This window comes from Cryptomeria japonica, chromosome 3 (assembly GCF_030272615.1).
Source record: "Cryptomeria japonica chromosome 3, Sugi_1.0, whole genome shotgun sequence".
Taxonomy (NCBI): domain Eukaryota; kingdom Viridiplantae; phylum Streptophyta; class Pinopsida; order Cupressales; family Cupressaceae; genus Cryptomeria; species Cryptomeria japonica.
The window spans coordinates 708,175,844-708,200,200 of NC_081407.1; the positions used below are offsets into that span (position 1 = coordinate 708,175,844).

The 24,357-nt window shown below is 35.5% G+C and overlaps 1 protein-coding gene across 2 annotated transcripts in view; it reads left to right on the forward strand.

The window, feature by feature from the left end:
- Positions 1 to 1,811: 1,811 nt before the first annotated feature.
- Positions 1,812 to 24,357, forward strand: part of LOC131066522 (uncharacterized) — an 86,630-nt gene continuing 64,084 nt past the window's right edge. Inside the window, exons 1-3 of one of the 2 annotated variants that reach the window (XM_058001296.2) lie at positions 1,812 to 1,941; positions 2,160 to 2,363; positions 4,598 to 4,878. In XM_058001296.2, coding sequence (XP_057857279.2) covers positions 4,679 to 4,878 — 200 coding nt within the window. In that variant the 5' untranslated portion in view covers positions 1,812 to 1,941; positions 2,160 to 2,363; positions 4,598 to 4,678. Of the gene's footprint in view, positions 1,942 to 2,159; positions 2,364 to 4,554; positions 4,879 to 24,357 lie in introns of those variants that run through there. The other variant, XM_058001297.2, reaches the window with a different exon arrangement.

Genomic DNA, 24,357 nt, shown 5'->3' on the forward strand with positions numbered 1-24,357 from the left:
GCCCAAATACGTGCCATTCTTCTTGCTTTCTGTTCTGCAACGTGGGAAATTTCTCATTTGATCCCTCAATGTGGAGCCTTTGTTTCTCATGGACTCGTTCAAAACACCATGTGTGGAGACCACTGGTGCCAAATAGTAAGAAACCCTTGCCACTTCATTGCTATGTGCCCCAGGACTATGCTCTTCAACTAAATGGATTTAATAAAAACCAGCATCTGCTGCTCTTGCACCAGGAATGAAGGCAGCTAGGTAAACAGAAATAACCTCTTTTTCTTCAAATTCCGTGGATGGGAAACCTTAAAGCTTCCAAAACAATAAAATTCCACCATTTCCAAAACAATATTTTCCTCCTAAAGGATGCGTGGTTGTGTGGAATACAATAAAGTTAATCTAGTGATTACAACTAAAACCATCTGGCATAACGATAAGCAAAATGCCCTAACATAACCCTTTCAAACAACATTTTAGTCTTTATACTAAAATAATTTAACAATTACAACAATATGAACACAAATGACAACACACCTCATGGACTAAACTAACAATTTCACAGGCTCTCTATATCTTTATACAATAGAAATGCCTTAAGCTTCAAAACAACATGCTTTTGTCGTTTTTCTTTTCTGCTCTTTATGGTTTTTGAAAATTTGATTTTTTCTCAATTAAATCCCAATTTTTTGAAACTATCCAAATCTTTAAATCTTCCAATATTTTCCCGAAAAGTTTTTTGTTGCTATGCTTTCAACAATGCGATCTTTGCCTTTTTGTTGGTTATTCTAGGTGAATGCCCTCAAATAAGTTTTGTAAAGAATCTGTTGGTTCTTTTCCTTGATTTCTAAAACCATGTTGGAGGTGACACCAATGATCCATTTCTAAGCTTTGCCGATCATGTTGTTCCTTTGTGGACTTTGAAGTCGTTGCTTGACTGGGACTATGGAAATCAGTAAGATATCAAGAGAGCATTCTGGACTGTGATATTGTCAAGTGGTTTGGAGCAAGGACTCTAGCTAGAGGTTTTTAACTGAAAATTTTTAAACCTCTGAATTTGACCCACTGCCTCCTATTTTATGAACTCCATTTTTTCCGAATCATCAACGAAGCTGAATTTTGTAAGTTTTAGGCTTGTTTTAGTTTTGTGAAGTAATAAAATATTTTGGTTTGCTATCTATCTTGTCTTTAACCATCTCTTCTTGGCTTGAGCATACAAGCAACTTACCTTCTATGATATGTTCTTCAATGTGCATTTCTCGAGTCTCCTTACAATTTTGCAAGTGATTTGGTCTTGAGAAGAGTCAACCTTTGAGAATTTAATTTGTCAGCGTTTGATATGATGGTTAGACCTCTTGATTGGTTCACTTCCGCTTCTCCTAATAGTTTCTTTCTATTTTATATCTTCAAACAATTCAAATCTAGCAAAAATTTTAGTTTTTGTGGATAAAATTGTAATGGATTTGTTAAAAACAAGCCCATGGGCCTATGATCACTTTAAGGAGTTTCAAAATCGGACCAAGCTGTGAGTAATTTTCTATTGCTACTCTGGGTTCCATTCGAATCATCACTTGTATGGAGTCTACCTAATGTTTGGGATTTTTGTTTCTTTTGAATTGCACAATGGGGCTGAGAGTCCTTGATTTTTAAGATAACAGATGATGCAGGGATAATCATCTTTGTGGTTTTCAATTGTATGGGGATGTAATCAAAGCTGGAGTATGCACTCTCTTGGACAAGCTTGTATTTTTGTTTCTTTTGAATTGCACAATGGGGCTGAGAGTCCTTGATTTTAAAGATAACAGATGATGCAGGGATAATCATCTTTGTGGTTTTCAATTGTATGGGGATGTAATCAAAGCTGGAATATGCACTCTCTTGGATAAGTTTGTATTTTTTCCAAACCAAGTACCCCTCTCAAAGATCAGGTCTTGATTCGATTCTTTTGCAAAGGTGAATATGACATAACCTTGAATCTCCTCATCGGATTGTTTTTGGTCCCTATGCTTTTTCTTGAGTTGCTGGTACAATATTCCATGGATAATTCCATTAACACAAATTTGTAAATGAGAATTCCGATCTCTTAGTATTATCTTCCAAATATTCTTTTTGATCTTCTTCTTGCAAGTTGCTTTAGACAATTTTGACAATAATGAGCCTTTTGGCTGCAGTTTTCTTGGTGTGAATGCATGGCAGAAGCTTGCTGGTGGGAGCACTATATGTCTAACCTTTTCAAGATGTCCAGGGATTTCCTTTGGAAAGGCAGATTAAACTCCAATGAAGATTAAGGAATAAGCATAAGGAATCATATTTTCAGCCAACCTACAACTGATGGATCTTTTCTGTTCTTACCAGTGAAAGCAACTTTATAATTTGTACTGTCTTATCATTAAAATTCTTCAATTTTAATTTTAATTTTTTTATTTTCTGATCTATGTTCCCAAGCATTTCTAGAATGGGGATGGCAGTACGAGTCATTTTTTGGGGATGATAGGAGATGATAGTATATATAGGGAAATTCATTTATGCACAGAGATATTTAATTATATAAGCTTTAAGATTTCTCTGTGTTGCTTTTGATAATTTATGAAGGGAGCCGGCAAATCAAAACACATACAACAATAAGAAAACATAGAGGGATGAAGGCCGGCGGGTATAAGCCTGTAAAGAAAGCACAACCCGGAAACATGGCGAAAGACCAACCATTAAAAGACAAAACAAAAACTAGTAAAGGTCGTACTCCAATCATCAAAATTAGTAGGAAGAAGAAGAAGAATATATTTTAACGTCCACGAGACTAACAAATGAACCACAGAAACTGCCAAAGCAGTAAGCAGTTAACGAACACCACAACCACCCAAAAACAAATGAAAAGAGAAATAAAGATAAATTGGTGACACCCCGTTTGCCGACCCAAATTCCAAAGCTCAAAGAGACGTCTATTTGCGAAATAAAGGCCTCCCATCAATTCTTACGCTTGCTAGTAGAGCTACTAGTTTAAAAGTTGAGGAGTGTCTACACCATGCATGACTGTTTCCTTTTTGTCAAATGAAGAAGAGTCCCTTCCGTATTGCTGTCACCTTGCCCACATTGGAAACTTGGTCTTTAGAAAGAATTAGAATTTGAGCGATCACAAAATTCTAATGTTGATTAAACCTAACACCTTACATGATTTATTAGAATGTTGTAAGAACTAGTAATGGAAGAAGAAATAATAAACTATGAATTAGAAATAGAGTATTAGAGAAAGAAGGGATCTCAAGGATGAAAAGATCGACACTTTTGAACTATGTGATATAAATTATCATTTTACAGCTATGTGATAAGATGATCAACATCAAGGAGATTCTTTACCTTGATATTCAAGCTTCCCTCTCAATCTTGTGGCATGGGGGTTTGATACCATGCCATTTAATGTTGAACTATAAAATTAAAATAATTAAATATAAAATTTATTGAGTCCCACCTATTTTATTAGATGTTATGAACCAACTTGAACTATGTGCTATACAATATCATTGTACAACAGGTTAATATAGGATGTGTGATGAGACAATCAATATCAAGGAGATTCTCTACCTTGATATTCAAGCTTCCCTCTCTTAGTTTAATCTTGTGGCATGTGGGTTTGATAACATGCCATTTAATGTTGAACTATAAAATTAAAATAATCAAATTCAAAGTTTATTGAGTCCCACCTATTTTATTAGATGTTATGAACCATGATCAACATATCTCTTTTATATTCAAGCTTCCCTCTCTTAGTTCAATCTTGTGGCATGTGGGTTTGATAACATGCCATTTAATGTTGAACTTTAAAATTAAAATAATTAAATTCAAAGTTTATTGAGTCCCACCTATTTTATAAGATGTTAAACCAACTTGATACGTGTTTACACAATTTATTACTACGTCTTGATATTTAAGGGCATTTGGTACACATTAAATCATAATTGATTATGAAGAAAAACTCCAATGTATTGAAAAGAGAAATCATTGTAGGAACATTTTGTCTTGGAGCACTAGAACTAAAATCTAGATTAAATCATCTAGACACCTACATATATAAGAATTTTTTTTATTTTCTTCCATAACCACAAAGTTAGTTTAATTAAGGGGGTTGACCTAAGAGAATGATGCTTAGAATCTAACAATTTCCTTAAAGTATCTTTTAATATTGCTAGTCCTTCAACTTCTATAAATATCAAAGATACTAGTGAACCAAGTCACAAAAATAAATAGAATATAAGATCAATTCCATGTCTCAAAACTTTTTTGAACATGTGAATTTGATTTTGCATAATGCAAATTCAATATACACAAAATTTTAAATTTGTCACAATGATCTAATGTTAGTGATATGTAGAACATCTAGTTTTATGACTCTTATGCACAACACACCAAAATTACTCTCATAATTAGAATTTAATTTCCTATAAGTAATATTTGTTTAGCTACTTTATTATTTAAATTAATAACTACTTATTGATTATATTTATTAATAATCAACCTATGATTGTTTATTTTTAAAAATTAATTAACCTAGAGAACCCATGAGAAAAATTATTTTTTCTTTATGATACTATTTCAGTTTTACCGTTCTGTGCAGGATTTTGGCTATCTCTATTAGTGCGGGATTCGGAACGACCTGGTTTTCGGGCGCAGTACTGATAAAGATTGCCACTGAGGGATGAAGTTTATTGTGAAAGCATGCAACAATGGCACACGAGCCAGAACGGGAACACTTTACCTGGGCCGTCAGGCCACTTCGTTGGATACTCCTTGCTTATTGCTCGCTACCAGGAAGGGCCTCCCCCATTTCATCACCCCTGATCTTCTTTGCTCTCTTCATCCTCAAGCACGGATTCTGCAGTTCTCCCCTCTTCATATGTAAGCGCTCTTCTTTTAGCTAAATTTTTAGCATTAAGCTCTGATACCGCAAAGCACTTAAAAAATGGGATTTCATTTCGTAGTATTGTATCGAGTTACACAATTAGAATTTGACGGTTGGGCTTGGTAAGCTACGATTCACACTTAGAACATTCGAACTAGAGCAACCGCTATTAGCTATTTGGCTGCAAGTTCTCCAGAATATTGGGATTTGGGCTGGGCAAGACCATATGAGGCTCCGACCTAAACTCGAACTTGGCGAAAAAGTGGGCAAAAATCTAGGTATATTAAATTAGATTAAATTTGTCTGTGTTTTAATGTGTTTTTTTCATGACAACAGAAAAACGGAATAGTGTTTATGCTAGAACCGTTATTGAAATTATAAGGCGAAGCTATTTGAGACTTCACTAAACTTAAATTTTTTAAAGAATTTAGTTTTAGAAATATACATATTGTACAAATTATCCTTTGAAATTTGGTATGAAATGTAAATATCTACCTTAACTATGTTTCTTTTGCCTTGAATGAAATGCTGGATTATCGACAGTTTAAGCTGCAGCAAGATTTTTATATTTAAGGAGGACTAAGTAAGTAAACACAAATAAACACAATTTTTTACCTGTTGAAACAGAGACTTGTGTTCAACTGTAAACAAAGATTCAACTGAATAACACCAGAAGATGCCAGTTATTGGCTAAATTAGAGACAAGAATATTAGCATCAGCATAGGGAATTACTGAATGAACAATCGTGACATGGTTCCTTGAGATAAGTTACTAAAGTAATAAGCAAATTTATTACCTTAATGAGCAGTGGGCATCAACATTAAGTGTGACCAAGTTTTCAATTCAGTTTACTTCAGGGATTTAAAAACATAAGTTTAACAATTACTGAATAACAATAACAACTAAACAGTTTCTGTATTATAAGCTTTATATTCACCACTTCTGCTAAACACAAACACAATGAATTGAATTGAATTTAAGTTTCAAATGGAAGTCTCTGTATCTACCATTGTCATTGTAGTCACTCTTTTAGGGAGGCATTCCCACCTTAAAAATGCGACAAGACTTATGTTTTTCACTTAACGTTTGCTTGTCACACTTTCTTCTTGTCATGACCAACCTTTTCACATTTTTAAAGTGGCATTGCCAAATGAAAGGTGAAATAAAAAACTTCAATAACCCTTTTATTCTTGGTTGCAGTTTTGCGGATGGATTGTCACTTTGAGTTGCCATTTGTAAGTTGCCTGCCATTTAGGATGTGTAAATTTTTATTAGACTTTATGCTTTATCAGCTAGCTGCACATTTTATCCAGTGCTGCCATCCTAGTCTACTTTTTCCTTTGGCGAGCCATGTAAAATGTGCGAATCTTTCCTAACATTTGTTTTCTTTTATGATGGTTGCACATTTATGCCATCATTACCATTTGAATCTCCATTTTTGCATGGCTAAGCCATGAGGAAAATGTGAACAGAAATTATGATTCAAAATTGTTTTCATTTTGTTGCATTTTTTTGGCCATCACTAGCATTTTCACCATTTTTACATATGTTTTAACTAATTTATTGGAAACGGCATCGACAAATTCATTGTCATTTGTTTTTTTTGGTGGCTAGACTAAAACAAGAGGCCCAAACATGTCAAAAAATTTTCATTTTTTGTTTTTTCAGGTCAGTTTCATTCTCTTCAACAGAATATACACATGAAATATAGGGGGAAACTGCGCTGATGGAAGTAGGGAAAATTTAACCTATGAAGTCTGATTATGCTCCAAGTCCATATAACAACATAATTAGCATTGAAGAAATCTTGGTATTATACATTTTAGAGTTGAAAGTTTGAAACTAGTATGAATGATGAAATTTCAAATATTGCGCATTTGTACATCTCCACCAAGATCTAGACCTATCTCTCTACCCCTCTTTTTCTCACCCTCAGACCTTGGCGAGGGGTGCTACTTTCAACCTAATTTTAATTTGCAAGTGCTTGGTGGCAAAGTTGGGGTGGAAATACCCCAAATCTCAAAAAATTTGCCCTCAGAATCTTATGTCAACATTGTAGTTCATCTAGTTGTGACCACAATTAGAGCTTGTTTGAAGCCATCGACACGAAGAAGAGGAGCAAGCTAGCTCAAAAACACCTCAATGACCTTGTCTTTGTGCAATATAATCTTCGATTGCGCGTAAGGAAGGTAGAGGAAGTAGTAGGTGGTCCACTTGACTTGGATGATATAGATCCTTACAGTGATTGGACATCACAGGAGCAGCCTCCATTGTTTTCTGAGGATGACAACACTAATTTGGAGAGGCAAGCTATGGAGGAGGAAGGGGGTGGATTTGGTTTCACGCTGGATGACATTGAGGAGGAAGAGGATGAGGATAAGGAGTCATTGCCAATGCCACAAGCAGGTGGAGACATAGCTTCATCCAGGATGGAGGATGAGCCAGCCATACTGAGCGAGGAGGCACAGTCATGCCCACTACAGACTTCTAGGACTAGACCCTCTAGTTTTACCTAGAGCTGGGAAGAGGAAGTTGTAATTGTAAATTTGTAATGATGTATTTACTTTTGGTTTTACAAAAACTATTTACTATTTTGGTTCCAGCCATCAGCATTCCTCATAAGGATGCGATTTTGTAGACACTTTGCATTTAAATATATCTAGAATCAGCTTGTTTCTTTTGTGTTATCATTTATTGACTCATTGGATGCATCTTCTCATTAAATTTTGCAAAAAAAATGTATTTTTTATTAAAATAAATCGTGTTTTTACGTTGCTGAGTTTTTCTCGAGTTTTCCCCGAGTTTTTTTCCTAGGGGCTTGGCGAGTCGAGCCGAGTCGCAAGTAGTTCAACTATGGTTTAGTGCATTATGTTGATTGTGAGTGTTTATAATTATATTATATAATATATTCTTTTGCGGCTTTGGGTTACCTTTATACACATACCCATACTCTACCCAAGAAAAAAATTACCCGTACCCATACCTGAATTCGTAACTTAAAAAAATTACCCGTACTCGTACCCGAATTCGTAACTTAAAAAAATTACCCGTACTCGTACCCGAATTCGTAACTTAGTGTTTTAACTATCACACTTTCTAACTATAATTGCCATTTGAGTTACTTTTTGTAATTTTGTTACTAACGTTCACTTGTTTTGAGATAGTGTTGAAAAGACATCAAAAATTTGTTTCATCTCATTGTTATTGCATTTAGGATCACATTTTTGACATTCCATCCATCATTCTTCAATGCTATCTACATCCACTAGCTTGATTTCTTCGTCTTTGATTGATCTACAAGTATTATTAGTGGACAATCATTGATCAAAACCTAATGACCTTTAAGATGGGGAGGATAACGTAGTTGACATTGATTGGAAGGACAAGTGTTAGTGTATTTGAGAAATGTTACAAGAATGAGATGAAAAACATATTTCCACAAGGTACTAATAGTGGCTCTTTTTGGAGACCATGGGACATATTTGGATCATAGGAAAACCTCCGAATCTCTGGAAGAAATGTTTTCTAGTGTCTTATTTGTGGGTAACAGAGTCAAATTAAAACTAACACTTATCTAAACAATAAATAAACATATTACAAGAAACAAGAAAAAACGTACAACATCACAAATATTGGGAAAGACAAAATTACTTACCCATCCATCTATGGATGAAAAGAAACATATTGACTAGATAAAATCGTTAATGGGTTGCGAAAAGTATCAACCCCTCCATTTGAGTCAAGTCTCCAATGGTGGCAACTCATATCTTGAAAGCCATGGAATCTTTGTCTTGAGCATACAAGGTTTAGGTGGGTAGGAATAATTGTGCAGCTAAACAATTAGCACAAATTAGTTGATTGTATTGGTTCTAGACGATCCTCTTCCAGAATGAAAAACCTTTCGAGTAAATAGAGATGTTGTGCACTCTTTCCAATATATTTGGCAAGATTTGCAAGTATAGCATATCTTGAATGTCATGTCCCCTCCTTGGTCGTTATATATAGCATAAATGAAACAAGACCCGTCCACTAATGTTAATATTAAGAAAGGTCCATGTATTATCTTTATAAATGAAGTGGATGACAAATGAAAGGGGAGTAACGAAGGCAATGGTGAAATGAAGTTTTAATTCATTTATATGAAAGATGGAGAAAAAATTAATAAAGACTAATTTCTTAAATCTTAAAGTAAGATTTAAGGACAACGATGCATGAGGAAGCGATCTTAAAGAAAGCAATTATAAAATGTAAGCAATGACTCAATAAGAGCAGTAATAAAATGCTCACATACTTAGTCATGTTCAGCAATCACATTATATCGAGCACCACATAAATCGAAGGCATATCGAAGATTGATCTATCCATGTCTTGAATGATGAAACCAACACTTAACAGTGATAAAGAAAATCTTCTCTATTTCTGAATCTTAGAAATCTGAACGCAGATTTTGGGAATGATGAAAGTGAGGTGCCTTTATGTGTTGGGGGCCAATCCCTTTGACCATAGTCTGCGATATTTTCTTAAGAGATTCTATGAAAGTGGCCTGACTCATCAAGATAATACACATGATGAGCGCTATCATAGTGGTGATATTACATGAGGACAAATACAACACGTAGCAGAGGATTGTTTATTTCAAACAAACCGTGATTAAGAGACTTGGTATCAGTGTATGAACAACCAGCGATCATCTAAGCTTATCAATCATATATGGAGACAAATCAATGATACAAATGATTATGCCTCGCTTGGAATCGATCAAGATACTTGACCAATGCACAAGAAGGATCGATGAGGGCAAGGAAACTAATGGAATGATAATGATTAGTCTATTATGGTGTAATCTGTATGTATGAACCCTAATTAAGCAGAATGAATAAGGAAATGAGTGATTGTTATATTATCAGCTAGTCCGGTTGAGGGAAGCAATCAAACTAATATCCATTACTGGCCATGAGATGATTGCAGTCAGCATCAATGTGGAATATGTCTATTTGATTGAATATAGTAATATTATTAAGGGGCATATCTTATCCCAAGTAATCTATATAAACTAATATATTCGAACGTGATTATATCTACAGACAGTGATGAAATAAAGACTATCGTGTGGCTAGCGATTCATTAACAAACAATCATTAATAAACCGAGGAGATGTGATCTGCTTATGGAGAGACATGATTAGGAAAAGATAGGTCTCTTCAATCACCAAGCGATACAACCATTTCATTGTGCAAGATACATATGGAAGGGTATCAGCGATGATATTAAAAAAGGGGGAGGAATCGGAGACATGAAGGAAGAGATAACTAAAGGCAACAAGATAAACGGGTTGATTATATAAAATGTAGCGATCAGAAAAAGGATCAGATTGATCAATGGTTGATAATTTACATATAACCAAAAGGAAGAGAATTGCATTATGTAGTAATTAATACCTTTGAAATGCAGCGATTATATTTTGAAAACTATTTAAAGATTTTACAAATGGTTGTGCATCTTGGGCGGCGACCCCCAAGAAAGGACATCATTATTAGATGTTTGCATTCATTCTTTTAAAAGGATATATAATAAGATTGTGATGGGTATGAATAGGTTATGTGCAATGAGAGATTTCTGAGTATATGGCAACCAATATATAAGATAGGAGGAAATAGTGAAGAATTTTATGAAGGACTTATGAGGAGATTGTAAGAGTTCTAGAGCAGTTTGTAAGGAGATGGTAATCAGTTTATGGAAGGTTTATGATCAGCATAAGTCAGAGAAAGTTATCAAGATAGGTTCCATCTTTCAAAATTATTCTTACCATTATGATTTAAATATTATAGTAAAATGTCTTTAGAATCGATGAAATTATATTTATAAATGTGTTACAATTCTCTCTCTAAGTTAGAATTGTTGTTTCAGGACTAAATTAAGGTAAATCCCTAAAGGGGACATTACATTGAAGAACTCATAGAAAATACTGAGAGGGGGGGTGAATAAGTATTTTAAAAATTTTAAACAAGATGAGCTGATAGAAAAGAGACGAATAAATAGTTACAAGAAGCCACAGAATTTATCACGTGGAAAACCCTTTCAGGTAAAAAACCATGGCATCAAAAGCTTAATTAAAACAAATGGGTTCCAACCCAATGGGCACCAACCCAAATTACAAATCAGACCACCAACTCTGTATGACTGAAGCACCAAAAGGCACCAACCTTAGTGTTAGTACAAACTCAATAGAGTAATGCTCAATAGAGTAATGAAGAACAACTCATGCTACAGATTGAAGCATTTCTCTGAATGCAGAATTCAGTCCATGTGTAAGACTTTGAACATAATTTTGAATATTCTGCATCAAAGTTCAGACTGATTGTAATATCATATAAGAATACTGAGACAGAAAACTTGACATGTTCATTATTGAAAGAGTACAGATTCAGAATATCTTCATCAATTTCGCTGCATCACATCTCTTCATTTTTCAAAATCCAAACGTACACCCCCTTTTTCTTTAACTTTCACTGTGTTCCACACTCAAAAACAGTACATCGCACTGCCTCGAGCACACTTATATATATATATATATATATATATATATATATCTATATACTCATAGCAGCATATCACTCAGCTTTTCGGAAACAATATGCCCGTCTCACTTCAGAGTCATGTATTCACCTTCACATTCATAAAAAATACTACACGTATTTCAGATACTAAGAAGGTTCAAAAAAAAAAAACTAGTGAATTGATTTAACGCTTTTCAACCCAAAAGATTATTTTTTTTTCTTCAATCTTTTTCATAAAAAAACAAACACATATATACAGCCCATAAAAAATGAATTGATTCTTTAACTGCTACAAGGAAATGTAACACTTCAAACTTTGACCACACACACATCTCCTCGTATTCCACTTTTCTCATCCGTTTCGGCAAAGAAGATTCACCAAACCTATTAAGAATTCGTCTTTTATCAACAGTCGAAATTCCAACTTAAAGAAAACGCACAAAAGCTTTCACAAGACTTTTAAAGCATCTCCAAAATCCCATCGCACATACCTTGAACGCACAACAATTGTTTTAAAAAAATGGACCTGTGTAATGTACCCTTTTTAGGATGATATGTTTTATGATTGGATTAGCCTATTATTGGCCCTCCTAGGCTAAGACTGATGGTTAGAGGGTCCCACTTGGCAGTGCAGGAGGCTCATTTCCATTCGCGAGGTCAGAAGTGTTCAGGACTGCTCTTCGTTTGGCTCAGTTTCACATACTTACTATTTATAGTAAGTCAGTGGTTGTTTGAGACCGACCCTTACTATTTTTAATAGGGCAGTTGGATGCGTAGTGGATGCAGTGGTTGACTCCCTGGTTCAGACATAATCGAGAAATAAGGAGTATTTATGGAGTTATGTTATTTTAATTATTATTGTATTAATAATTAATCATTGAAGGCATATTATAAAGTTATTAAAGTCACTTCATGTGCAACGGGGCCATGACCCTCAATTAAGTGATTTAAAGTGCAATTAATCATTTTTAATATTTGAGGCCTATTTATTGATGCATTTGATAAAGTCAAAGGATAAATATAAAATATCATTTTAATTGATATTAATGTGCATCTAATAATGCAAGTCTTGGGCATCCACTTATTGTTAGAATTCATGAAATATGAATCCCACAAGCCCAGTTATTTTCTGCAAGAATAGTTGTCACACATAAAGAGATAATTGAACAGCAAAATAATTGAAGACAATAACAATGAAATTGATTGAATTGCTTTGAAATTGCTTATTGCTTGAGTTACAATGAAGGATATGACATAGTTATAAAGAAATCTAATTCTAAAGATAAAAACCCTAAATGGAGTCTACAAGATAGACTGAGAGTTTGAAACACAATGCATGAATAAGTCATGTATGCACAAATAGCATAATAGACTAATTAATGCATGAAACTCTCGAAAATCTAAACATAGTTTGCTTTTTCCTAGTTTGCATTATGCATAGAGATAAATATTAATTAATTATTCTTAATTAATTAATTAACTAAATAATAAATTATTTAGTGAATTAATGCAATTAAGTGAATAAATAATATATAAACTATTTATTCCAACACCCCCCTGACTGCACAACTAGGGAGGCAAAAAGATGTAGGAAAAAAACATGCAAAGATGAATGCAAGATGGGTCTCGACATAAAGCTTGATGAGGTACCCATGAACAAACATGGAAGTTTCTTAGAAACAGAGCAAAGGAAAAAACCTTGAATGGGAACAAAACTCCTCTCCAAAAGAGAAACAAAAGATGAAGATGAAGAAACATAGAAGCATGAAGAAGTTGTAAACACTGTCGTAGTAAGACTACTATGTTCTTGAAAAAATAACCTCCAGAAATAGGAATGCAAGAGTGTTGATATGGTAAGTGTTCCATCTCACGAAATCCATGGGCAAATGGTCGCGCTGCATCTCTTAGTACATAGGAACAAGTACTGAATACGTAGAACACTCCCACGTGAAACCAAGCAAGCATTAGCACCAACAGTAGAGTCCCCCCCATAATGTTGACAAGGGGGAGGTATGATAGGTATTGAGAATCTGAATGTTTTTCTCCATTATGTTGAAAAAAGTAGAGATCTAAGACAAGAAAGGTGGAGCTCGGATCACAGGAAGGGCAAAATAGGGCCAAAAAAAAAAACATTGTTGCCTTCAGAAGGAAGAGACAGTGGGTTGGTAATATATCTGCAAAAATGGACTTGAGATCTAGATAGAGCTCTGAATCGTCTTTCCGACAATATCTCGTTTGCGAAAATGGAGTCCGGATGCACAAGATATGCCCCCACGAGTGCAAACAACAACTTCTGACTTCAACTGGAAAAAAAAACTTGCAAAATAGAAAAATCGGAAAAAAATACCCCCATATCTGGATAGGGCTCGAAAAGAGCTTTCCAACATTATATGGTTTTCTCGATTTTGACTCCGTATGCTCAAGTTATGAGCAAAATACCAACTTCCTCTTTTAGGGCACCAAGAGGGTCCAAAGGGGCCATGCAAGCCATTCGTACTGCTGACTGTATTGCTAACATCACCATGACATCATGGTGACATTAGTGCTGATTCAAGGTACTTTTGCAAGCAGTTGATTGTTTTTTGAAAATATTTTTGATGCAAGTGCAGGTATGACCGTACGGATTTTCGTGCCTCGAAAAATGTGCCAATAAAAAAAATGTCCTAGATGCCCCTTTCACCAAAAATAGGCAAATTATATATCAAAATTCATTGAATCGGCCTTCTGAATCCAATCGTGAGGTCCTTTTGGGCCCAAAAAGCTCCAAATTTTCAGGTACTCTCTGGAATAGAGGAAACCCTCGAACTTCGAACCCTTGCAAAATGGACTTTGTGTATTCGATTTCAGGGAAACAAAAGGCAATCTTGACTATCTCGAGCCTTCTAGAACTAATTGTGCGATCCAAATTGACCCAAGATGAACAATTTGTTGTGCATACAAATAATCTCCAAAAAAACTGCGAACAAGAATATTCAGATCTGTAGCTTTGATACCATGTTAGAACTCATGAAATGCGAATCCCATAAGCTCAGTTGTCTTCTGCAAGAATACCTGTCACACATAAAGAGATAATTGAACAACAAAATAATTGAAGACAATAACAATGAAATTGATTGAATTGCTTTGGAATTGCTTATTGCTTATTGCTTGAGTTACAATGATGGATATGACATCCTTATAAAGAAATCTAACTCTAAAGATAGAAACCCTAAATGGTGGAGTCTACACGATAGACTGAGAGTTTGAAACACAATGCATGAATAAGTTGTGTATGCACAAATAGCATAATAGACTAGTTAATGCATGAAATTCTCGAAAATCTAAACATAGTTTGCATTATGCATGGAGATAAATATTGATTCATTATTCTTAATTAATTAATTAACTAAATAATAAATTATTTAGTGAATTAATGCAATTAAGTGAATAATTAATATATAAATTATTTATTCCAACACTTTGAGAATATTAAATAAAGTTATTATACAAACCCCAAAGTGGATTTAAATGGTATTAAGGAGATTGAGGTTATAAAAGGACTCAAAAAGCAAATGTTTTTTCATTCTGGAAGATTATAAACTTGTGCTTTTTGATATGAGAGTTGTGTGTAGAAATACACAAGGGTTTCAATCATTTCCAGCATTGGAGAACGAAAACTCTTCAACGTTTTTGCAATTTTGAGGCTGTGAGATACCATCTGAGATTATTGCCTAATTGTGGACTTCATCGAGGAGTCCAATTCGTGCTAACAGGTGGAAGATTTCATCTAGGCTTTGAATGATTGGAAGGTATATCTACAGCAGACCTTGAGATTCATATTGGCTACCATTAGACATTAGGAAATCAATCATTAATTGGCAAATTATATGCAGCTACAACATGGACGTGTTTAATTGGCAGATTATATACATTGTAGATTGGAGACCATCATTTGTGGCAGGCATTTTACATACTAGGTTCTCTAATTTTGCTGTCATAAGTTTTGGGAATTACATGCTATATCTTTGTAACTATTTGGCATGAGAATAATCAATAAAAGACTTCATTATGATGTTGTCATATAATATCTAGTTTGCATGCTAAGTGTTTGTTAAAATGCTAAGTTACTCGGTTCGCCCTTGGACCCCCCTGGTACCAGTCCTGGTTCGAACGGGTTCCTGGTTTGGGTGCGGTTCGGACTGGGTTCGACCAGGGTTCGAAAAACCCAGAGGTGGCTTGTCCCTGGTCGAACCCAGTTGAACCCGGGTCGAACCTAGTTGAACCCAGGCGGACCCAGGTCGAACCCGGGAGGTTGGGCAGCCCAAAAAAGCAAATTATATGCAAATTCTTTTTTTTTTGAATTTAGCCTGCTAAAAAGTGAAACTTATACCCTAAAAATGACTTTTAGAACATTATATTCACTCATTTCACCTCATTTGTGTTGCAAACATATGTTTTATGAGAGCAGGTTGAGGAAAGGGTGAACAAAATTTGGCTTCCAAGATCAAAGAGGAGGAGTTGAAGACTGATGTTTGTTTTGTTGTTTATATGATGCTATGTGACATGCAAATTTTTAATTCATGCTTATAGGCTTCACAAATATATATATATATATATATATATATATATATACAAAAAATTTACATGTTTTTGTACTAACGAACCCAAACGAACCCAAACCCCTTTTCAAAATTTTGCCGTACCGGCGTACCGGGTTCTTCGAACCCGAACCGGTGCCCAAACCCGAATCGGTAACTTAGTTAAAATGCCTATTGGCATTGCTTTTAGATCAGTTGTATATCAGCATTATACTTTGTTTGCATCTTAAGGAGATAGTTTGTATGCCACATGTTTGTCTAAATGTCTATTAGCTGTAAGTGTCTTTTGCTGTACCTCATATTGGGTTGAATAGATGCATGCCAAGTGTTTGATGATTTGTCAAGCAGCTGTAGCTATTATTTTTAGTCACTCATTTGCACATAAAAAGTCAAAATCAGTTGGCCTACCATTTCTATGACATTGTTAGTCAATCATTCATGGTTAGAGGCATTCAAAAACATCAATTGCAGCATAGAAGACTAAAATAATACGAACAGAAACTCATAACAGCAAGTTCAGGCATTGTATGCAAAGTGTTCAACAATATTCCTTGAGGGTTTAATCCTCAATTTCAGGTCAGATTAGTCAAGGGATCTTATACTGTGTGATCTTACGTGTCACCACACCAAGTTCACTGAAGACTCAATACCCCACATGGCTGTATTTGAAGAAAGGTGTCTTTTATGAAACACATTTTGCCAAAGAAATATTTCCAAACCTCCTTACGAAACAACACTAACAGTTTCATAAAATACTGGGCAGAAAAAAAACGTTTTCTGAAAAACAATTGAAAGTCGTGACAACCCCAACTCAGTTATTTCTGTCATACAAAAACTCCATCCAAAAAAAATTTGTACACCTCTAACAGAGGAATTTGAAGAGAAAAACAAAAATATGAAAGGTCGGCTATCACAAAATATGTCAAAGCATTTACATAGATAATCCCATTCAGAGATGTCAAAGATAACCGAAAACTTACTTCGAAGAAATCCAAGTCTTTACCTTAAATACACCTGATGACATGACATTACATGGCATATACTACAGAAACACACACATAGATAACCGGCTCAAATACAAATTTTCTGAAACTCAGCAACGGACCATTGACATCAATGACAGAAACAATCAACATATCTCTAGGGACAATGATCTTTGCATATCTATGTAATGTCCCCACCTCAAGCCATAAGGCTTAACTATGCATTGACTGTCCTTTCTGTGGATTACCCAAGAGGAAGAGGACTTAGAGAATGATTAGGTAAGTGTATTCTTTGGCTTGCTTACTATTCTATTCTTAAGTTGTGTGGCACATCTTTTTATGCTACTTAAGTGATCTTAAATTGTGGGCACATGTTTTTTATACAACTTAAGTGACTCGTAATCTAAAGACTTATTATTTCCCTTTTGACTTAAGATACATGTACTTTAAGCATAGAAACGAGACTCGGACTCGGCAAGGGTGACTCGACTTGAGACTCGGATCGGCCAGGACTTGGCAAAGTGAAAAACCCAAGAAATTTAGGGATTTTTAAGGATTTAAAACTTGTTTCATGCACCCTTTATTAAACAAACCTTAAATACACAATATCATAATCAAATAGAAGTTAATTTGATCACATACACAAGTATACATCGATCACATTAGTATAAATGCAAATTGTAGCTGAAGGAAATAGCAACCAATAACCATAGATATATAAATAGTGTCAAATGTAAAAATATTACAAAACTCATGGAATATGAAATACAAAGTAAAACAACTACAAGTCTATGGCTTAGAGGAGCCTGGGTCATTCCTACAAAGGCGTCTAATCCATGACTCGCCATGACTCGGCCATGACTCGCCGAGTCTCGGTTTGAGCCACCTAGGACTCGCCGAGGGTCACTCGGCCTATGACTCGCTGAGTCATGGCGAGTCACAGAACTCTGACTTTTAAGAGATTTTTATCAAACATGTGCAAAGAGGGGCAAAGGGGGTGTTGGAAAATAAGGAGCCTATTGGCTCATTTCTGAGGGTTTTATTTTTTGAGCTTAGAATCTGTGGCTTGTAATGAATCTATGGTTGAGATTAGATCATTCATTTGGGAGTCATTATATAACATGTTAGGGTTGTAAAGTTATTTCAATTTCAATTAAAGAACAAGTTATGAACTATGTATGCTATATATGGATATGAGGAATTATGTCAATGTCTAATAATTCTGATTTTTATCTGCAGGTCTAAAGGAGAGAGATCATTTAATATTTTCTATGTCTTCTCCAAATGAGTTCAATTGGCATATATATCATTTAGGCAACCGGTCAATTGGTGTATTGACCGGTCATGCCTTTTAGGCATGACCGATCAATGCACCCATTGATCAGTGCCTTTACATTTATACCATTAACACAATGCTGATTATCGGTTCAAAAACCCCCGATAGCATATTGTAATATCATAATATAATGACTGATCTATTTAATGAATCGTTTCAGATAAACATCGATGATTCAAAGTGCACGATGAATATAATCCAACCGGTGCATTTGTTAACCAATGTTTAATGCCAAATGAAGTGGTGTATTCATTAAACCCGATAACAAATATGCTCGATATAATTAAGCCCGATAACAGATGTGAATCGGTGCCAATGTTTATGCATCCGATAGCAAGTATGTATCGGCTAATTTAACCCGATAACTTAATGATAAGCAATGTTTGTACAATCCGATAATCATATGTAATATAAATCAGACATGAAGCATGTAGATGAATAATAGAACAGGAAGGTTAGGAAGATCTTATCTTGCATAAGCTACCATGCATTAACACTCCCTCTTAGCTTTGGAAGATAGATAAGGCAACCTGCATCACATTTCCTTTTCATAACTAAGATAATGTCAGTCAGCAAAAATCATTTATACATGAGAAGTACTATCAAGACATATGATACAAAATAGAAGAACATCACTTGAGCATGTGACATAAAGTATTATTTTAACATGTGATAAAAGTAAGAGAATCATCACCTGATCATGTGAGAAATCACCAAAAACATGTGATTTGTAAGATTCATCAAGATATCACCTAACACATGATATCAGTATTGCCTAACACGCAATACTTAAGGATAAGTCTATGAGAAAGGTTAGTTTCTCATCATATCCGAGTTGTGATAAGTGCAATAACATTTATAAATGTTTATCACAACATAGTCATGGCACATCCATGACTTACCAGAGATCCAACATGATCAATGGTTGAGATATCACCTACACGTGATATCAGTATTGCCTAACATGCAACACAAGGATAACCATATGAGAAGTGCTAAGTTCTCATCATATCCAAGTTGTGATAATGCAATAACATTTGTACAAATGTTGTATCACAACGTAGTCATGGCACATCCATGACTTACCAGTGATCCAACATGATTACTGGTTTGACTATCATAAGATCGTCACCTTATGATGTCTACATACAAGTGTTCAGTATCTGAGAGATCGTCACCTCTTAGATATGAACACAGGTGGCAAGAAGCCAAGAGATAGTCCAAACATGACAAAGAAGTTTACACCTTAAACATCTTAAATATATGTAAGTATAGATTACAAAGCAGATTATCTTTCTATCATACCTAAACCCTTTCTGAAATGATCAACCTTCACTCTGGAAAGTGGTTTGGTCAGAATATTTGCAGTCTGATCTCCTGTACACACATATTCTAACTTTATCACATTCCTGTCAACCATATCTCGTACATAGTGATATGGAATCTCAATATGTTTGGACCTGTCATGAAATACTGGATTTATAGAAAGTTTTATACAGCTTTGATTATCACACTGAATGACTGTAGGTTTCATAGGTTCTCCAAATAATCCCACGAGCAATTTCCTTAGCCATACTGCTTCTCGGGCAGCCATTGAAGCTGCAATATATTCAGCCTCTGTGGAACTCTGAGCTACTGAAGATTGTTTTCTGCTGATCCAGGATATCATGGCCGACCCTAAACTGAAGCAGCACCCTGAAGTGCTCTTTCTGTCAGTCACACTGCCAACCCAATCTGAATCTGTAAATCCATGTAGATCTATGTCAACCTTTTCATATTTGAGACCAAGCTTTAGGGTACCTTGTAGATATCTCATTATATGCTTTACTGCAACCAGGTGTATCTCCTTAGGTTCACACATGAACTGACTTAAGGCATTAACAGCATAGCAGATATCTGGCCTTGTATTTACTAGATACATCAAGGACCCAATCATCTGCCTGTATTGAGTGGGGTCAGTAGGTCTTGATTCTGCTGCTGCTTCTTTAAGTTTATGGAAGTTGGTTTCCATAGGAGAGGTCATGGGTCTGCAGTTTAGCATTCCAAATCTTGTCAATATGTCCAAGGTGTACTTCCCTTGGTTCGGTACAATATTATCAGAATTCTGCCATACTTCCAATCCTAGGAAGTAATGAAGAAGCCCCAAGTCTTTCATATCAAATTCTGTGGATAGATCTTTCTTGCATTGATCTATTAGGTGATCATCTCCTGTAATTAATAAGTCATCAACATATAAAATTAATATTAACATATCACCTTTATTTCTTTTGAGGTAGAGATTAGGATCTGCATCATTCTTAGAGAAACCCAGCTTTGAGAGATAGGTGTCAATTCTTTCATACCAAACTCTGGGAGCCTGTTTGAGCCCATAAAGAGCTTTCTTGAGTCTACACACATGAGACTTTGCATCATGAATTTCAAACCCTTCAGGTTGCTCTAAGTAGACTTCTTCCACGATCTCGCCATTTAGGAATGCTGTCTTAACATCCATCTGATGTACCTTCCACCCCTTTGCTGTTGCAATGGCTAGGACAGCTCTTACTGATGTGTACCTGGCAACAGGTGCAAATGTTTCTTCGTAATCTATTCCTTCTTTCTGTGAGAACCCTCTAGCTACAAATCTAGCCTTGTGTTTTTCAATACTGCCATCTGCAGCATGCTTGATTTTAAACAACCATTTAGAAGACACGACAGACTTCTTGGTTGGCCTAGGAACAATCTCCCAAACATCATTCTTCATAATGGATTGATATTCTTCAGTCATGGCATCTATCCATACTTGATGTTTGAGTGCATCTGAAACATTGTTAGGTTCAGCTTTAGAGAGATCATTCATAAGTGCAACATAGTTGATGAATTTATTAGGCCTCTTGCTTTCCCTGAAGGTTCCTGAAGGAGCAGCGAACTTCTGATCTTCTGCTATAGTTTTGGTGGCCCATAGTGGTCTTTTCTTGCGATTATCTATAGGTGGGTCTTGTGTTTCACTTATAGTTTCCTCAAGATACTCCCTCTGAAGCTTAGGAGTAGGTCCTTCTTCTAGGTCAGGAGTAGGATTATGAATTTCAGGTTCTATTGTATTTCGGGCCCTTTTGAAGGCTAAGTCTTCTTCGAAGATTACATCCCTACTGAGTTCAATATTTCTCTGCCCTTGTACATAGATTCTGTAGGCTTTAGAAGTTTCACTGTATCCTACAAGTATTCCCCTTTTTCCAGAGGGTTCTAGTTTTAGTCTTTTCTCTTTAGGTACATGAATATAGATCGGACACCCAAATATCCTAAGATGGCTGATATCTGGTTTTGTCTTGGTAAAGACTTCCTCAGGAGTTTTATCTTCAAGGTGTGAATGAGGACATCTATTTTGTATGTACACAGCAGTGTTAGTTGCTTCTGCCCAAAGGTTCAAGTTTAGATTTTGATCTAGTATCATGGCTTTGGCAACTTCTACTATGGTCCTATTTTTCCTTTCAGCTACTCCATTTTGTTGTGGATTATAAGGTATTGTCAACTCCCTCTTAATCCCAGAATTTCGACAAAAGTCTTTAAATAGTTCTGATGTGTATTCCCCCCCATTGTCAGTTCTTAAGGTTTTAATTTTGTTTTCAGAGAGATTTTCTGTTAATGTTTTAAACTCTTTGAACCTACTTAGGATCTCTTCTGATTCTTTACATTTCAGAAAGTAGATCCACGTCTTCCTAGAGTAGTCAACAACAAAAATTACATAGTACAAAAATCCCCCTAGCGAGGGTACGGACATAGGTCCACATACATCAGAATGAATTAACTCCAAAACTTTGCTAGTTTTCCTAGTACTATTCTGAAATGCTTTTTTGGTATTTTTACCTAAGGCACACCCTTTGCATGCTTCTGAATGATATTGCTTCAACTTAGGTAGACCTATGACAAGGTTTCCCATGGTTGACAAAGCTCTATAATTCAGATGGCCTAATCTCCTGTGCCATACTTCATTTGCATTAGTTGCTTCATGGATCAATGCTAGATTGGGCTCTGTACATAGCTCATACAAATAGCCTTGTCTTCGACCAATGACCTTAGCGTCTTTGATGGAGGATCTCTTTGGCCAAGCCAACACCTTGTTTTCCATGAAGGTCACTCTGTATCCTTGATCTTCTAGTGCTGATATGGAGATTAGATTTCTTTTTATGCCTCGAACATATAGTACTTCTTCAAGTCGTAGTGACATGCCTGACTTCAGTTTGATGGTGCAGGTTCCAATTCCTCTGACTGGATGTGAAGAATCGTCTCCGATGGTTACTTCCTCATCATCTTTCTCTATCATGGAGTCTAGTATTTCTCTAAAGCCGGTGATGTGTCTGGATGAACCACTGTCGATCACCCATGAGTTAGATTTGTTTGAAGTATGGCTTGTAAGTGCTGAGTAGAGGACATAGTTCTCGGAGTCATTTTCTTTTCTAGATTTCTTCACTTTTGCAAATGTGGCTTGCTTCCCTTTCTCCGGACAGTTTGCAACATAGTGTCCGAATTTGTCACACCTATAACATTGAACATGTGATAGGTCTTTCTTAGAAGTGTTCTTGCCTTGTTTAGCTTTTCTTTTCCTGAATTGCTTCTTTTTGTACTTTTTATTGATGTTTGTATTTAGGACTTGCAAGTTTTCATCTATATTCTTCTGTTTTATTCCTACCTTGTTCAATCGGGATTCTTCTTGTAGACAGTCATCTCTTAGTCTTTCAAACTTAGGATATTTGGACCTTGCACTGATGCCTTGGACGAATGTGCTCCATCCACTAGGCAACCCATCTAAAGCAATGAGTGTTAGTTCTTTGCCTCGGATCTCGTAGTCCAGAGTTGCAAGTTCATCTTTTAGAACTGATATCCGCATGAAGTAGGCGTTGATTGTCTCCCCTTTGTTCATGGTGATATGATTTATTTCTCGTTTTAGTGCTAGAGTACGACTTGCATTTGATATCTCAAATGTCTTTTCAAGTGCCTTGAACATTTTATAAGTCGTCTCCTGCTTTCTAATGATGGGCATTATATTATTTCTTACCCCATCCACTATTATTTTAATAGCCTTATCATTTCCCTCGATCCATGTGGATTTCTCGGTTTCATCTTCTGGTTGTGCACTTTCAGTTTGGACATATGAATCAACTTTGTTTTCTCTTAAAATCATTTTGATTCTAAACTTCCAAGCTGAAAAATCTTCGCTACCTCCGAGTCTATCTTCGAATCTGATAGCGTTGGCCATTATGGAAATGTGATGTAGTTTGTAACTTAGTCCTTGAATTTTATCAAAATTGAATAGCCTAAGGTTCGATTACCTTGGCTCTGATACCATGTAAAGTTATTTCAATTTCAATTAAAGAACAAGTTATGAACTACGTATGCTATATATGGATATGAGGAATTATGTCAATGTCTAATAATTCTGATTTTTATCTGCAGGTCTGAAGGAGAGAGATCATTTAATATTTTCTCTGTCTTCTCCAAATGAGTTCAATTGGCATATATATCATTTAGGCAACCGGTCAATTGGTGTATTGACCGGTCATGCCTTTTAGGCATGACCAATCAATGCACCCATTGATCGGTGCCTTTACATTTATACCATTAACACAATGCTGATTATCGGTTCAAAAACCCCGAATAGCATATTGTAATATCATAATATAATGACTGATCTATTTAATGAATCGTTTCAGATAAACATCGATGATTCAAAGTGCACGATGAATATAATCCAGCCGGTGCATTTGTTAACCAATGTTTAATGCCAAATGAAGCGGTGTATTCATTAAACCCGATAACAAATATGCTCGATATAATTAAGCCCGATAACAGATGTGAATCGGTGCCAATGTTTATGCATCTGATAGCAAGTATGTATCGGCTAATTTAACCCGATAACTTAATGATAAGCAATGTTTGTACAATCCGATAATCATATCTAATATAAATCAGACATGAAGCATGTAGATGAATAACAGAACAGGAAGGTTAGGAAGATCTTATCTTGCATAAGCTACCATGCATTAACAA